Source organism: Pan paniscus, chromosome 3, assembly GCF_029289425.2.
Source record: "Pan paniscus chromosome 3, NHGRI_mPanPan1-v2.0_pri, whole genome shotgun sequence".
Classification (NCBI taxonomy): Eukaryota; Metazoa; Chordata; class Mammalia; order Primates; family Hominidae; genus Pan; species Pan paniscus.
Window position 1 is genome coordinate 137097050 of NC_073252.2, and position 17717 is coordinate 137114766.

Consider the following 17717-nt stretch of genomic DNA (forward strand, 5'->3'; position numbering starts at 1 on the left):
GCTGAAGAACTTGTAGTCTGATGTTCAAGGGCAGGAAGCATCCAGCGTGGGAGAAAGATGAAGGCCGGAAGACTCAGCAAGTCAAGTCCTTCCAAATTTTGCCTGCTTTATCCTAGCTGTGCTGGCAGCTGATTAGATGGTGCCCACCCAGATTGAGGGAGGGTCCGCCTCTCCCAGTCCACTGACTCAATGTTAATCTCCTTTGGCAACACCCTTACAGACACACCCAGAAGCAATACTCTGCATCCTTCAATCCAATCAAGTTGACACTCAGTGTTAACCAGCTATTGCATAGGTTTAGATACAATATTAACCATGACAACAATTAAAAAATAATCTTTTTAGAGATGAGGTCTTGCTATATTGCCCAGCCTGGAATGCAGTGACTATTCACAAGTGCAATCATAATAATGCACTACAGCCTCAAATTCCTGGCCTCAAGTGATCCTCCGTCTTCAGCCTACCAAGTAGCTGAGACTATAGGTGCACGCCACCATGCCTGGCCTGACATCAATTTTTTATATGGGAAAATATATATTGAACACAATAATACAAAATATTAGCTGGGCCTAGTGCATGGACCATAGTCTCTGGCACTCTAGAGGCTGAGGTAGGAGGATTGCTTGAGCCCTGGAGTTTGAGGGTGCAATGAGCTATGATTGTGCCACTGCACTCCAGCCTGAGTGACAGATCAAGACTCTGACTCTAAAACAACAACAATAATGATAATAAATGATTGATGATTTGCTCAAATGAACACCAGAAAACAAATATACAAAATATATGAATTATTATTATCTTTATTATATCATTCCTGGGCTCAAGTGATCATCCTGCCTCATCCTCCCAAAGTGCTGTGATTACAGGTGTGAGATTGCCTGTACCCAAATGCACTCAACCTCAAGCTGTATTTGTATATTTAATTTATAATTGTTGATTCAAATGTACTCAAATTTTGTATACTTTGAATGCAGTTACATTTTATTTTGAATCTTTTTTTTTCTTTTTTTTAGAAACAGGGTCTTGCTCTGTCGCCCAGGGTAGAGTGCAGTGGCACGATCTTGGCTCACTGCAACCTCTGCCTCTCGGGTTCAAGTGATTCTCATGCCTCAGCCTCCCGAGTAGCTGGGATTACAGGAGCCTGCCACCATGCCTGGCTTATTTTTGTATTTTTAGTAGAGATGGAGTTTCACCATATTGGCCAGGCTGGTCTCGATCTCCTGACCTCAGGTGATCCACCCGTCTCAGCCTCCCAAAGTGCTGGGATTACAGGCATGAGCCACTGTGCCCAGCATTAGTTTTGAATCTTTTAGATCATGGTTATCATTAACATACAAATTTTGTTAAAATCTTGATTATAACAACATAATTGGCTGGGCACAGTGACTCATGCCTGTAATCCTAACACCTTGGAAGGCTGAGGAAGGAGGACTGCTTGAGGCCAGGAGTTCAAGACCTGTCTAGGCAACACAGAGAGACCCCATCTCTATAAAAAATACAAAATATTGGCTGGGTGTGGTGGCTCACACCTGTAATCCCAGCACTTTGGGAGGCCGAGGCTGGTGGATCACAAGGTCAGGAGTTCGAGACCAGCCTGGCCAACATGGTGAAACCCTGTCTCTACTAAAAATATAAAAAATTAGCCGGGTGTGGTGGCACGTGCCTGTAATCTCAGCTATTCGAGATGCTGAGGCAGGAGAATCGCTTGAACTTGGGAGATGGAGGTTGCAGTGAGCCAAGATCATGCCACTGCACTCCAGCCTGGGTGACAGAGTGAGATTCCATATCAAAAAAAAAAAAAATTACCTGGGTATGTTGGCATTTGACTGTAGTCTCTGCTTCTCAGGAAGCTGAGGCAGGAGGATTGCTTGAGCACAGGAGTTTGAGGCTACAGTCAGTGAGCTATGATTGTGCCACTACACTCCAGCTTGGGTGACAGAGCAAGACCCTGGCTCTAAATAAAATAATAAAAAATAATTGGTGATTCGCTGAAATGAACCTCATGAAATAAATTCATAAAAATTTATGAATTATTATGGTCTTCATTATATCACTTATTAATAGACTATCCAGACAATAACAATTAGATGGCAAATGTGCAATAATAACTAAATTCAGTCATCTAATAATTTGCCAATTTTGGCCAGGCGCAGTGGCTCACGCCTATAATCCCAGCACTTTGGGAGGCCAAGGCAGGCAGATCACTTGAGGTCAGGGCTTCAAGACCAGCCTGGCCAACATGGAGAAACCCCATCTCTACTAAAAATACAAAATTAGCCTGTAATCCCAGCTACTCGGGAGGCTGAGGCAGAATTGCTTGAACCCGGTAGGCAGTGTTTGCAGTGAGCTGAGATCATGCCATTGCACTCCAGCCTGGGCAACAAGAGCGAAACTCCGTCTCAAAAAAGAAAAAAAAATTTGCCAATTTGTGTTTGTATGAAAAACCACAGCTTTATATACATTTCAGTTTTATTGCTCTGAAGGTATATTTTCCATGGAAAGAGGATAGATTTTATTAAACAGTCTGTTAGCTTGGTTTACATTTTACGCATATATAGATAAATAGTATGTGGGCATATGTTTGAATTTTTTTTTTTTTTTTTGAGACGGAATCTCGCTTTCACCCAGGCTGGAGTGCAGTGGCGTGATCTCAGCTCACTGCAACCTCCGCCTCCTGGGTTCAAGTGATTCTCCTGCCTCGGCCTCCCGAGTAGCTGGGACTACAGGCCCCTGCCACCATGCCCGACTAATTTTTTTTTGTATTTTTAGTAGAGATGAGGTTTCACCATGTTGGTCAGGCTGGTCTCGAACTCCTGACCTCATGATCCACCTGCCTTGGCCTCCCAAAGTGCTGGGATTACAGGCATGAGCCACTGTACCCGGCATATTTGAATTCTTGAGCTGCTTACCTGACTTGCAGCCCTCTTGGGGTAAGGGATGGAGGATTAGAGCCTTTCCTGGTCAGTTTACCATGTGTGAACACTTATGGAGGGACAGGGCTAGGAGAGGAAATAGACCTATTATATGTTTTTGTGGCAAAATAAAATCTGCACCATGGAATTTGCCCAATCACGTATGTCTAAATTGAGGGGGCATAAGCCCCCACAATACCCAAGGAATTCTAGTCTGGCAGGCAGGGCATATCAGCAGGCGTCTCCTGGCAGGAAGATGTTATTCAGAGTTAGGTAAATGGCAGTATTGGGTGGTCTGTCTAGCTCCAATAGGACCCAGATCAATTATGCGTGATGAAGACTCAGTCCAACCCCAGGGAAAGAAAAGTGGCAAAACTTAAACATATAATGAATAGCCACATCCAATAAGTTTGTAGTCAGGAAAGATTCTACTTCCTGTAGAGGATCCTGGTGCCTAAAGCAGACACTGCAGTGAAAGTCTAGGGACATACAACCTGTGCAAGCACAGAAGGTTATGAGAAGGATGAAACTTAGAGGGTGGGTACTAGGGTCCCAAAGCTAGCACAGGAATGCGGAAGTAGTGGAAGTACAGGGCTGCTAGTCCAATTAATCTCAGATACCACCTGTGGGTAAAAATAGGTTCTTCCTGAGGGCTGTCTCCAAAATTGGGGAGGCAGTGGTTACAGGGCTGGCTCTGGAAAAGCAGACTGTCAAGCTTCAATAGTTGCCTAGGAAGGAGCTATTTTTGAGTAGAAAGTCTTTCAGCACCCATCACACACAGCATCTGAATAACCCACTCACACAAAACCCTAGTTTTTGTTTTTTATTTTTTGAGACAGGGTCTTGCTCTGTTGCCCAGGCTAGAGTGCAGTGGTGCCATCATGGCTCACTGCAGCCTCAAACTCCCAGGCTCAAGAAATCCTTCCACCTTAGCCTACCATGTAGCTGGGACTAACGTTGTGTGCCACCATGTCAGGTTAATTTTTTTATTTTTTGTAGTATAGTGATCTCACTGCATGTCCAGGCTGGACTTGAATTCCTGAGTTCAAGAGATTCTCCCACCTCAGCTACCCAAAGTGCTGGGATTACAAGTGTCAGCCACCACACCTGGCCAAAACATTAATTTTAAGCAGAAACAAATTCTGGTTTGTGTTTTTAAAATACTTTTTTTTTTAATACTCAGGTTGCTGAATGACAGTATGCTTCAGTGGTACTATTCTAGAAGTTCCATGTATCTTAATGTATTTAATGCTCACAACAACCCCATAAAACAGGTATTATAGTCATCCTCATTTTACAAAAGAAGAAGACACTTAAGGCCGGGCACGGTGGCTCATGCCTGTAATCCCAGCACTTTGGGAGGCTGAGGCGGGAGGATCACAAGGTCAGGACTTCGAGACCAGCCTGGCCAATATGGTGAAAGGCCATGTCTACTAAAAATACAAAAATTAGCTGGACGTGGTGGATGGCGCCTGTAGTCCCAGCTACTCAGGAGGCTGAGGCAGGAGTATTTCTTGAACCCAGGAGGCGGAGGTTGCAGTGAGCCAAGATAGTGCCACTGCACTCCAGCCTGGGCAACAGAGCAAGACTCTATCTCAAGAAAAAAAAGACAAAAACAAAAAACCAAAAACAAAAAGAAGAGGCATACCTGCTGAGTAAGGTCCCGTAACTAGCAAGTAATAGAATTAACATTTGAATGTGGGCAAGTTGGTACCATACCTTGAGCTCTTAACTACTATTCTTTTTTCTTTTTTTTTTTTTTGAGACAGAGTTTCGCTCTTGTTGCCTAGGCTGGAGTGCAATGGCACAATCTCGGCTCACCGCAACCTCCGCCTCCCAGATTCAAGCAATTCTCCTGCCTCAGCCTACCGAGTAGCTGGGATTACAGGCATGCACCACCACGCCCGGCTAATTTTGTATTTTTAGTAGAGATGGGGTTTCTCCATGTTGGTCAGGCTGGTCTCGATCTCCCGACCTCAGGTGATCTGCCCGCCTCAGCCTCCCAAAGTGCTGGGATTGCAGGTGTGAGCCACCGTACCCGGGCTCTTAACTACTATTCTAAATCTCTCTTTAAGGAGAGGCTGGTGGATTCAGCAGTGGGAAGAATCACAGAGAATGATTAATTATGCCTCCCAACAAATTTGCCTTATAAAAAAAAGGCCTCCAATAAACAGAAAGGAAATATCTTTCTTATAAAAATTCCAAGTGTAAAATACCTCTCACTTAGCACTTGAGAATCTGGGATGCTTTCTAACAAACACAATATACAGTACTCTTTTTGTCCTGGCCACTAGGGGGAAGAGTGGAATGTCAAAGAATTTAAATCTCGTCCACAGATTCACGATAGTTGATAACTGGTTTTAGTTCTTTCCCTATACCAGAATATAAAAGTTCTTTTGTATTTTTTGCTTGTGAGAGATCATTTCAGATAAATTTATTAAGCATCCATAAACATTTTTCTCTAGTTTCTTTTTTAGAAATAAATGGATTATGCTGAGGGAAAGAAGGCAGAGAAGAAATCTATACTGTATGATTCCATTTATATGAAATGTCCAGAAAAGACAAATCTATAAAGACAAAAAAAGATTAGTAATTGTCTAGGGTAGAGGCTCAAGAGAACAGGGGTTCACAGTAAATGTGTATGAGGGATCTTACTGAGTGACGAAAATATTCTAAACTGACATGGTGATGGCTACACATGTAAAATAGAATAAATGTACTAAAAATTATTGAATTGTACACTTGAAACAGTGAATTATATATAATATGTAAAATAAGCCTCAACAAAGTTGTTAAAAAACAAGAAATGTGCCGGGCATGGTGGCTCACACCTGTAATCCCAGCACTTTGGGAGGCCGAGGCAGGTGGATCACCTGAGGTCAGGAGTTCGAGACCAGCCTCAACATGGAGAAATCCCGTCTCTACTAAAAATACAAAAAATTAGCTGGGCGTGGTGGCGGGCACCTGTAGTCCCAGCTACTTGGGAGGCTGAGGCAGGAGAATTGCTTGAACCCGGGAGGCAGAGGTTGCAGTGAGCCGAGATTGCACCATTGCACTACAGCCTGGGCAACAAGAGTAAAACTCCGTCTCAAAAATACACAAAAAAACAAAAAAACAAGAAACGTATTATTTTTTGAGTCAAACAAAAACCTATTTATTCAAAAAGTTTGAAAATATGTTTAATAGACACATAAAACTGTCTAGAGGGATAACAGTGACTAACTCAGAAATGCTGTTGTGGAGGAAACTGGGAAAATTTTTATACTATATGTCTTTCTACATGATTATTTTGACGATAATGAAAATTTATCGTCAAAAATTAATTTAAAAATGGAATAAAAACTAATTTTTAATAGATGGGAAGTTAAGATGTGTAAAATGCAATGAGATTTATAAGTATTACCTTTGGATGGTAGAATATGGCTTGTATTTTTTGTCTTTCTAGGTTTCTTTCTTTTCCAATTTTATGTATTTTTTTACTTTTAAATTTTTAAATTGACACATAATAATTACATACTTACGGGATACATAGTGATGTTGTGACACATATGTGTATAGCGATCAGATCAGCGTAGTTAGCATTTCATCTCAAACACTTAAGATTTCTTTGTGTTGGAACATTCAATACCCTCCAGCTAGCTACTTGAAACTGTATAATATATAACTATTAACTATAGTCATCCTACAGTGCTACAGGAAAATACGGAAGGCTTCACGAATTTGCATGTCATTCATGCTAATCTTCTCTGTATCATTCCGATTTTAGTGTTTGTGCTGCTGAAGTGAGTACATTTGCCAATTTAAAAATGATTATATATTACTTTTCCAACAAAAACTGAATGGGTTTAATTTAAAATAAAAGGCCAGGAAACATCTGAAGGTTTTTGTTTTCTTTTTTGTTTGAAACAGTCTCGCTCTGTCGCCCAGGCTGGAGTGCAGTTGCGCAATCATGGCTCACTGCAGCCTCGACTTCCCAGGCTCAAGCAATCCTCCCACCTTAGCCTCCCCAGCAGCTGGGATTACAGGTGCCCACCACAAAGCCCAGTTAATTTTTGTATTTTTTATACGGGTTTTCATTATGTTGCCCAGGCTGGTCTCGAACTCTTAGGCTTAAGTGATCTGCCTACCTTGACCTCCCAAAGTATTGGGATTACAGGCATGAGCTACCACACCTAGCCTTGAATTTTTTTTGAGACGGAGTCTTGCCTTGTATCATTTTTATTTATTTTTTGTTTTTTATTTTTGAGACAGAGTGTCTCTCTGTTGCCAGGCTGGAGTGCAGTGGTGCGATCTCGGCCCACTACAACCTCCGACTCCCTGATTCAAGCGATTCTCCTGCCTCAGCCTCCTGAGTAGCTGGGATTACAGGCGCGCACCACCAGGCCCAGCTAATTTTTTTGTATTTTTAGTAGAGACAGGGTTTCACCATGTTGGCCAGGATGGTCTCGATCTCCTGACCTCGTGATCTGCCTGCCTCGGCCTCCCAAAGTGCTGGGATTACAGGCATGAGCCACCGCGCCTGGCCTGCATCATTTTAAAAAAGTCAACTTTAGCACAATATTTATGGTATTTCATAGATAACAGAACTTTTTTTTGTTTGTTTTTGAGGGGGAGTATTGATCTGTCACCCAGGCTGGAGTGCAGTGGCGAGATCTCAGCTCACTGCAACCTGCGCCTCGCAGGTTCAAGCGATTCTTGTGCCTCAGCCTCCAGAGTAGCTGGGACTACAGGCATGCACCACCACACATGGCTAATTTTTGTATTTTTAGTAGAAACTGGGTTTCACCATGTTGCCCAGGCTGGTCTCGAATTCCTGAGCTCAAAGGGATCCCCCTGCCTCGGCCTCACAGGTGTGAGCCACCTGCCCATCCAACAATAGGACCTTTTTTTTTTTTTTTTTAGCTCAAGAAAGACCTGTGGCTTAGACACTTAAACAAAAAGAAGTAACATCTACTGGCCTTTAATCTTGAATGTGGTCTAGTGAAGCTGGAGGGCATTTCTTTCCTTCTTTTTTTTTTTTTTCTGAGACAGGATCTCACTCTGTTGCCCAAGCTGGAGTGCAGTGGTCTGATCACAGCTCACTGTAGCCTCAACCTCCCAAGCTCAAGCGATCCTCCCACCTCAGCTTCTGGAGTAGCTGGGACTACAGGTGCGTGCCAACACGCCCAGTTAAGTTTTTGCATTTCTTGTAGAGATGGGGTTTTGCCATATTGCCCAGGCTGGTCTCGAATTCCTGGGCTCAAGTGATTCACCCACCTGGGCCTCTCAAAGTGCTGGGATTGCAGGCGTGAGCCACTGCACCCAGCCAGGTATTTCTTTTCTCATTTTCATTTGCATCTACAAATTTATATAGGATGGGAGGGAAAAAAATTCATGAGATTAGAAATTGGGATCTTTAAGATTCAAGTTCATCAGCACACATCTGATGACAAATGCGGCCGTAGAGAGCCTGGTAGGAATAAGACAGTTAAAATGATAATGGGGGTGGAGTAGGGGTGAAATACCCAACAGGAAATTTACTATAAGGGCAGAGCTATCTGAATGGATGACCCAGAGCTTTCTGCAGGACCTGAATCATTGAAGGCAGATGTTACCTTGAGGTGCAATGTGTAGTTGAACTAGAAATTTCTCCCTACTTAGATACTATACAACGTCTTGAAGAAAATGTCTGTATTTGAAGAGTTTGAAGTGCTGTACTGAGAAAGCCACTTCTGAGAGTGACACTGGAGCAAGTACCTGGAAGAAACACTGAGCCCCAGCTGCATTGGCAGAGACCTATTTCAGTTGCCCTAGAAACAAAGAGCAGGGCACCAGTGTTAAGGAAGGAGGGTGCCCGGCACGGTGGCTCACGCCTGTAATCCCAGCACTTTGGGAGGCCGAGGCGGGCGGATCACAAGGTCAGGAGTTTGAGACCATCCTGGCTAACACAGTGAAACCCCGTCTGTACTAAAAATACAAAAAATTAGCCAGGCGTGGTGGCGGGCGCCTGTAGTCCTAGCTACTCCGGAGGCTGAGGCAGGAGGATGGCGTGAACCCGGGAGGCGGAGCTTGCAGTGAGCCGAGATTGGTCCACTGCATTCCAGCCTGGGTGACAGAGCGAGACTCCATCTCAAAAAAAAAAAAAAAAAAAAGTAAGAAAAAAAAGGAAGGAGATTGTCCATGTTCTTGGCATCTTGAACAAAGAACTGGGCAAAGTGCACAAAACACGGAAGAAATGAAGGATTTATTGAAAATGAAAGTACACTACACAGTGTGGGAGCAGGCCCGAGCATAGGGGCTCAAGAGCCCCGTTACAGAATTTTTGGGAGTTGAAATACCCTCTACTTGGGGTACATCCTATGTAAATGGAGAGGATGAAATAAAGTTACAAAGTCTTCTACTTGGCCTGCGCTCTACGGAGAGGATATTTCCTATCATAGCTGAAGTGTGAATGGGCCTTATGTTCCCTGCCTCCAGATCTTGTTTTCCTGCCTCAACTCCCCACTAAGATATGTGATCCTCATAAATCTTTATAGGAAGCAGAGGGACCGGCGGTCTTTTTTCTGTAAGTGCTTCATGCTGACTTGGGGCATAGTCCCTACCTATTGGGGATCACAGAACTCTCGCCCTGTTCTGTCTAGTAGAGACAGGGTAGCTTCCTGATGACCAGGGGTGGTATCTTCACCTGGAACTGGCTGGAACCTTTGTTGCATGATCATCTGGAACTTGATGGTCTCTAGGCAAGAGGAAATGAATTTGGTTAAAAGATTTAATGGGAACCTCAAGGGGTAGATACCCATGCTGTCAAGAATGTTTGTTACAGAGATTTGCAGAAGAAAAGACAAAACCTGATCTGTTCTAGGATTCATGTGTTTCCTTAAAGTCTTAGCACAACCAACTTTATTTTGGTTTGGTCTGTTGGGGCCTAGTGCATGAGCTTAGTCCAAAATGATGGCCTCCCAGAATTTTGTTTAAAAAATTCCTCCTTCTCACCTAAGTGAAGAATGTGACCAAAAGTTAAGGCCTTAGTGCCACTCTCAGTTACCATCATTTTGTGTTTCCAGTCGCAGCATGTCATTTGTAGGTTACAGTGTCCTCATGGTTGCACATTTCTTTCAGCTCCAGTTACTCCAGTTGAAGAGAGACCATATGACATCCTAGAGACAGCTGCATGCAGCATTTAAAACCTTTGAGAGAAAACAGCTCACCAGGGAGACTATTATTATGACTATTGGGAGGATAATAGCAAGAGTTTGGAGTATGCTCCTTACCCAAGGTCCCCCAAAAACCAAACCTCCTAAAATCAAATAGATCAAAGAATGAGCTAAAGAGTTTACTCACTTAACTAGGCAGTCTCTTTGTTAATCCCCTACCACTGAATTTTTATAATCTTCATTTGAGTATTTCTCCATAGGCCAAAAGTGCCAGCAGCTGCAGATACTTCCTTGTTCAGCCAATTCTACTTTCACAAAAGAATTTAAAGTTTGTTGTGTAACTGTAGCCTTTACAGTAGAGTTTGCTATAGAGCCTATCATGAGGGATACATTTCTTTTTTTTTTTCTTTTTTTTTTTTTTTTTTGAGACACAGTCTCACTCTACTGCCCAGGCTGGAGTGCAGTGGCACAATAATCTTGGCTCACTGCAACCTCTGCCTTCCCAGTTCAAGTGATTCTCCTGCCTCAGCCTCCCAAGTAGCTGGGATTACAGGCACCCACCACCACGCCCAGCTAATTTTTGTATTTTTGGTACAAACGGGGTTTCACCATATTGGTCAGGCTGGTCTTTAAGTCCTGACCTCAGCCTCTCAAAGTGCTGGGATCTGCACTGCCTCGGTCTCGCAAAGTGCTAGGATTACAGGCATGAGCCACCGCACCCGGCCTGAGGGATGTATTTCTAATCGTTGCTTCTTTTACTTTAAACCACAGAAAAAGGACCTAACAAATGATGCCCTTTTAGAAGAGTGAAGGCCTCCTGGCAGTGTTTTCTTTAACCCATGATATGGGTTAAGAGGAATGAATAAATGTTTTATTTTTGACTGATTATGAGGAAACGTATGTATCATTAAAGTTTCTTACCTACATTGGGCCTTCATCTTTTATCTATCCAAGTACAAGGGTATCCATGTATAAGGCTGGCTGCAAACTCCTTCACAATAAAAGTACACCACATTAATGCACATAACAGACCCCTTTTCTACTTCTATTGTTTATAGAGGCATAAGAAAAAATATTCAAAGATAAGAGTTTCATGACAGTAGAAGTCTTAATCTGTGAATTAGGGAAAAACTGTTCATATCAAGGATGCCATCTGCTTCTCGGGAGACATTTCCCTGGTCAGCTTTACCTCAAGGGTTCCAATGGATGCACAGTTCCAAAAGTGTGGAGGGACCCGGGACCCTTCTCAGTTGTGAGACCATAAACCCAAAGCCCAAGGTTCTGAAGTTTTGTTGTAGTGTGGATGACAAGGACAGTCTTTCTCTGATGTTTCCAGAAGATCCAAACCATAAAAAAGCTTTTTTTTCACCTGGTGAAAACACACTGCAGCATAATAGTCTACTGTTATAACATCAGCCCTCTTGCATGGGAAAGCTTTTATAAAACCAGAAAACATACATTGAAAATAACAATTGAATGAAATCCCTTTATAAAATGTTTAAATGGCCCACCAGGTGACCAAATGTACGTGAAACTTTATCTTCCCAGGAATATGGAACCAAGCTTTGGTTATAAAATGTTTTAAACAATTTCAGTATCAGCTGGTTTAATATGAAAATCTGACAGTATTTTCTTGGTATTTAATTAATTTTTGTTCTACTCAGGTTAGTAGCTTTATACAAGGAAATTTGGTTATTTCTGTGGTTTACAATAACAATTTAATAACCATAATTATAATTGATAGCACATACTACTTTAGAAATCCCATATAATTTTGGAACATATATTAGTAATATTCACAAAAATAAAACCTAAAGAAGACTGAACATCATTTTGGCAATCTCATGTACCTAACATGTCAGAAAATCCTGTTTACCTCTTTTCTGAATGTTTTCAGGACCCTCTTATCCATCCAAAAAGTCAGGGATTAGGAAAGACAACTTTGAAACTGAAGTTTGATTTTAGAATTCCAGATTACCATAAATTATTTATTTTGCCAAAATGACTCAGAAATTTTAAACTAGTAAAAATCTTTTATAACCTTTTACAAAAAAAAAAAAAAGCCACATTCAACTGTTCTTACACATCTTGCAGGTAAAACTGTTTCTTTTTTTTTGAGACGGAGTCTCGCTCTGTTGCCCAGGCTGGAGTGCAGTGGCGCGATCTCGGCTCACTACAAGCTCCGCCGCCCGGGTCACGCTATTCTCCTGCCTCAGCCTCCTGAGTAGCTGAGACTACAGGCGCCCGCCACCACGCCCGGCTAATTTTTTTGTATTTTTAGTAGAGACGGGGTTTCACCGTGTTAGCCAGGATGGTCTCGATCTCCTGACCTCATGATGTGCCCGCTTCGGCCTCCCAAAGTGCTGGGATTACAGGCGTGAGCCACCGCGCCCAGCCTGTAAAACTGTTTCTAGTAGTCTTAATTGCATGTTACAGTGGCAACTCTTAGCAATTTTAACTTTAATGTAAAACCTGGTAAGTTATGTTCTGGTAAGATTTGACTATTTTCAGCATAGCTAGGAGCGTGGCCAACTCCACACATCCCCAGGCCTTACCTAGCTGGAAAGCAGGCAAGTTAAACAATTTTCAAAAGCCAAAGAAGCAATTTATGACCTTAAAGCATTTAGCAAACCTGATATTTGAATATAACTTAGACCACATGTTTACATTTTGAAGACATTGTATTTTACCAATAATCTTTAAAACCATCTTTATTTCCCAAAGATTGCTAAAGTCATGTGAACTAAAAGGCATTATACTTTCTAGTTTTCTGACAAAATATTTGATTTAAGCTCTTCTTCTTATTAAACCAATTAATTTAAAACTTTACACAGGAGATAAACAGTGAATTTCACTTTATATTTAACCAGTTTGCACAGAGAGAAAGAGACCAGAGAGAGACTGACTGGTAAGAAATTCTTACCCTTTTGCCGGCATGCCAGGTTTCTGGGTTCTCTCTCCCTGAGCAGCCCAGGAGACCCTGCTTGACCGTATGCAAAGAGACACATTGCTATGAATTAAGAATATTCATAGATAGTTTACAAATTTTGGAGAAACTAAAAAAAGAGAAATATGACTTAAATTCTATTTGTGAGAGTATACTCAACAAACTTAAAATATCAGGAAGCCTAAAATCCAAAACTTTAGTTTAAGGATAGAAAGCTGGTGTGCTCCATTAATTCCTGCAGGCCCGACAAAGGTAGCTTGGGAATTCCAGATAAATGGAACTAATGATGACTTGCTAGAAATGCATAGGAAACAAAATAACTATTCACAGAACCAAAGGAAAGCCTTCTACTAGAAACTAAAAAGCATCATGGTTTTATATATATTGATACACAACCAGTCAGAGGTGAATAAGCAGCAAACGAATAGGCTGGGCGCGGTGGCTCACACCTGTAATCCTAGCACTTTGGGAGGCTGAGGCGGGTGGATCATGAGGTCAGGAGTTTGAGACTAGCCTGGCCAACATAATGAAACCCCATCTCTACTAAAAATACAAAAAAAAAAATTAACTGGGCATGGTGGTGGGCACCTGTAATCCTAGCTACTTGAGAGGCTGAGGCAGGAGAATCGCTTGAACCTGGGAGGCAGAGGTTGCAGTGAGGCAAGATCGCGCCACTGTACTCCAGCCAGGGTGACAGTGCGAGACTCTGTCTCAAAAAAAAAAAAAAAAAGGAGAAGTAAAAACAAACAGGAAACCACCCTAAATTTTCCTACTCAATTTACCTTAGTGGTTACAGTGTTACCTAGGGCCCCAAAAAACCCACATAATGAATATTTTGCTCCTGATACACAATTCAATATCCCTATATTCACCAATATTTTATACATTCTGTGCAATCAAAAAATCCACTTTAGGCACATGACCAATAAGTATTCTAGGCACTATCCACACAAAACAGTAAACATAGTGTGAAGCAATGCAAGCATGTATGTGAAATTTGGCTTTACACTAAATCCAGTTTCATGCTTAACTATATTAAAAAAAGAATTGGCGGCCGGGCATGGTTACAGGCTCACGCCTGTAATCCCAGCACTTTGAGAGGCAGAGGCGGGCGAATCACCTGAGGTCAGGAGTTCGAGACCAGCCTGGCTAACATGGTGAAACCTTGTTTCTACTTAAAATACAAAAAATTAGCTGGGCTTGGTAGCGAGTGCCTGTAATCCTAGCTACTCGGGAGGCTGAGGCAGGGGAATCACTTGAACCTGGGAGGCAGAGGTTGCAGTGAGATCACGCCATTGCACTCCAGCTTGGGTAACAAGAGCAGAACTCCGTCTCAAATAAAAGAAAAAAAAATTGCCAAACTGCCAATGCATTTTTTACAATACTTCTTATTTTACTTTAATCAAGACTAAGATCTTTAACTATGAAAATGTTAAATAGCCAAATGTCTCCAATTTTTTATCAGGTTTTAAAGAATATTTTATTATTTAAACTTTTTCCACATCTTTCTCCCCTACTTAATGGCTTCTTACTACACTGTTTCATAAATAACCTTTGCAAATCTGTAATTTGAACTAACTTTTAGATAACTTCTGAATTAGACAAAATTATTATTTTTCCACTAATAACCGATTCTGGCACATTTTACATACAGAATTATGTGTTAACTAGAATTTTTATCCTTATTAACCTAAAACTTTAGTGAAACCCTAAAAAGCAAGAAATCCTGAACTATCAGATATGGACATTTACAGATAAGAACAATTCCACAATTTCAGAAACATATTCCTATATTACAACCCTTTCTTAATTGGAAATGACTCAGATATTAAATAAGCATTGTTAGAATTATGAAATATGTTAGAAATAGATAATCAGTGCCACAAAGAAAAGTCAGCAGAGAGACAAAAGATCTCTCAGCAAGGCAATCTTTACTTTCTGCAGAAAGGGTACTCAATCACAGATGGAACAATGGCGAGAGCACACATGAACAAAGGAAAAGCAGGCATATTTATCCCTTATGCATTTGGGTCGACCTTACTGCTGTGCCCTGCATCCATTGACTGGAGCGGGACCTCACACTCAAACTGATACCCGATTTGCTAATAGCTAAAACTTTTCTAAATAGGTAAGTGCAGGGAAGAACAAAGAAGTTGCTTACGAAAGGTTTAAGGAAGCAATAACATTTCCAAATAAGGAAGGGGCATAGGCTGTGAGCTGGAACGTGACTGTGAGCATGTCCAACAGTTACATAGGATAGGGCTTAACAAGAGTTATTAGCACAAAGCAACAATGCTTGAAGAAAGTTAGTCTTTAAAAGAAACTATTATTTCTAACACTTATGATTTATGCTTTAACAAGAAGGGGAACTTTGAAGAGGAAACTTTTTACTTTCCACAAGCATCAAAAATAACTTTAAGATTTTAATTTATGGGCGGGGCACGGTGGCTCACACCTGTAATCCCAGCACTTTGGGAGGCTGAGGCGGGCTGATCACGAGGTCAGGAGATCGAGACCATCCTGGCCAACATGGAGAAACCCTGTCTCTACTAAAAATACGAAAATCAGCCAGGTGTGGTGGTGTGTGCCTATAATCCCAGCTACTTAGGAGGCTGAGACAAGAGAATCGCTTGAACCAGGGAGTCGGAGGTTGCAGTGAGCCGAGAGCATGACACTGCACTCCAGCCTGGTGACAGAGTGAGACTCCATCTCAAAAAAAAGATTTTAATTCACACAAAATGTCTACCTAAAACATTTATCCCATTCACTGTACTTTATTTTTTACTGTTAACAGAGGAGACATGAGACATCAATCAACATATGTAAAATGAACATTGGTTTGGACTCTGAGGTGAGGAGGGAGCTTGGAGGCTTTCAGATCACAGGTAGGTGGGAGGCAAACAGTTGCATTCTCCTGAGTTCCTGATTAGCCCTTCCCAAGGAAGCAATCAGATATACATTTATCTCAGTGAGACTTTGAATAGAACGGGAGGCAGGCTCGCCCCTAGCAGCTCCCAGCTTGAATTAACACTGACATTTTAAAATACCTAGCAAAGACAAACATAAAATTCAGACAAAATGTATGCTGACAATTCTGGAGGCATTTCTGTTTTTATTCCACCAATAATTTTAAAGCTAGCTTGTTTATTAAAGTTATACTTTATTTATTTATTTATTTATTTATTTATTTATTTTGAGACGGAGTCTTGCTCTGTCACCCAGGCTGGAGTGCAGTGGTGCCATCTCGGCTCACTGCCAGCTCCGCCTCTCGGGTTCACGCCATTCTCCTGCCTCAGCCTCCCCAGCAGCTCGGACACAGTTGCACGCCACCATGCCCAGCTAATTTTTTTTTGTACTTTTAGTAGAGACGGGGTTTCACCGTGTTAGCCAGGATGGTCTCGATCTCTTGACCTCGTGATCCGCCCGCCTCGGCCTCCCAAAGTGCTGGGATTACTGGCGTGAACCACCGCGCCCGGCCTAAAGTTATACTTTAAATCATGTGAACTTGAAAATTGCTTAGACCTATTTACTTAATTTATAAGTGCTTTTTTACTTATAAGCCAATTTTGGTAGACACAACATATAACAATAAGTGTACATACAAATAAACACATCTAGACATGCATACACACACATAAATGAAGATCCAGTAGCTTGGAACCTTAGCCATGAGATAGCAATACCAGCTTGCCCCAGTAGATAATCCAGTGAAGGCTGTGAACCAAAATTTCAGTTAAAGCAGTTTCCATGGCAGCTTGATTTTTAAAGACCAAACCTTCCCAGACTCCAAAGAGCACTGAGGCCAAACCCTACCAAAGTTGCGTGTCACACATTAACCAGGCTCCCAGCTTAGAACCGCAGCACAAAAGCCTGGATACATGCAATGCCATTCCACTCTCCCTTTAGACAGTAAACTCCAGATTCCAAACAATGTTTGGGCCAGACAGCATTGCAATTGCGAGAGAAAATTCTAAGGAGGATTTAGTACTAGACCTCAGAGCCTCTGCTAAGAGCATCCCCTTTGAGCAGGTTGAGGTCCACAGGACCCACGGAGCATCCTCCTGTGGGGTCCAATCTTAGAGTGTCAAATGTCTCTGACCTTGGGTGGGCACTGGTACCACGTGCAGGTTTTCCCCTCCAAGGCCTACCTCCTAGTATGAGTCTTATAATGGCCATGAACTCTAATGAGAACAGGATGCCAGGTGGGCTTTTTGTCTTTAGCCAGTTGAGTACGTAAGGGAAGAACTTAGCATAAGAAAAGAAAGTTTAAGTCCCCTGAAACACGCGTGAGTTTGCTCTGAGCTGCAGGGATCAGGGATCGCCTAGATCTCCTTCCCCCTTCTGGGCAGTGCAATTATAAACAGCCGCTGAAAGACTGAAAAGAAAGGAAAAAAAGAAAGAAAGAAAAACACCCAGATTCCTTAAGCTAACTGTAAAAAGACCCTGTTCCCCTAAGCGAATCATGAGATGGCAGTTAGGCCATCCTCAACATGGAAACCCCTCAGTTTCACGAACCACGGCCAGAAATCTGCAGCTGTTTCCATGTTTAGGCGCCGCCCACCAAGGGTCCCCAGTTGGAAAGGAAAAGAGAGAGCGCGCCCCTGTATGGAGCGGAAAGGAAAGGGAGTAAAATGAATCCCAAACTTTTCGGCTTACCTCTTCTTCCTGTCTGATTCGCCGAAATATTAATGGTGGAGAGTGTCCCGGTTCTTGGCTTCCTGAACA

At 42.1% G+C, this 17717-nt stretch overlaps 1 protein-coding gene and 1 pseudogene across 1 annotated transcript in view; one reads left to right on the forward strand and one right to left on the reverse strand.

Moving 5' to 3' along the window:
• LOC134730322 (uncharacterized) overlaps nt 1-16440 on the forward strand; it is a 64388-nt gene extending 47948 nt beyond the window's left edge. The window contains exon 4 of the mRNA XM_063604065.1: nt 15787-16440. Within this exon, the coding sequence (XP_063460135.1) occupies nt 15787-15823 (37 nt within the window). The 3' untranslated portion in view covers nt 15824-16440. The remainder of the gene's footprint in view (nt 1-15786) is intronic.
• On the reverse strand, nt 6609-6702 carry LOC112439682 (U6 spliceosomal RNA; annotated as a pseudogene).
• Nucleotides 16441-17717: the final 1277 nt, after the last annotated feature.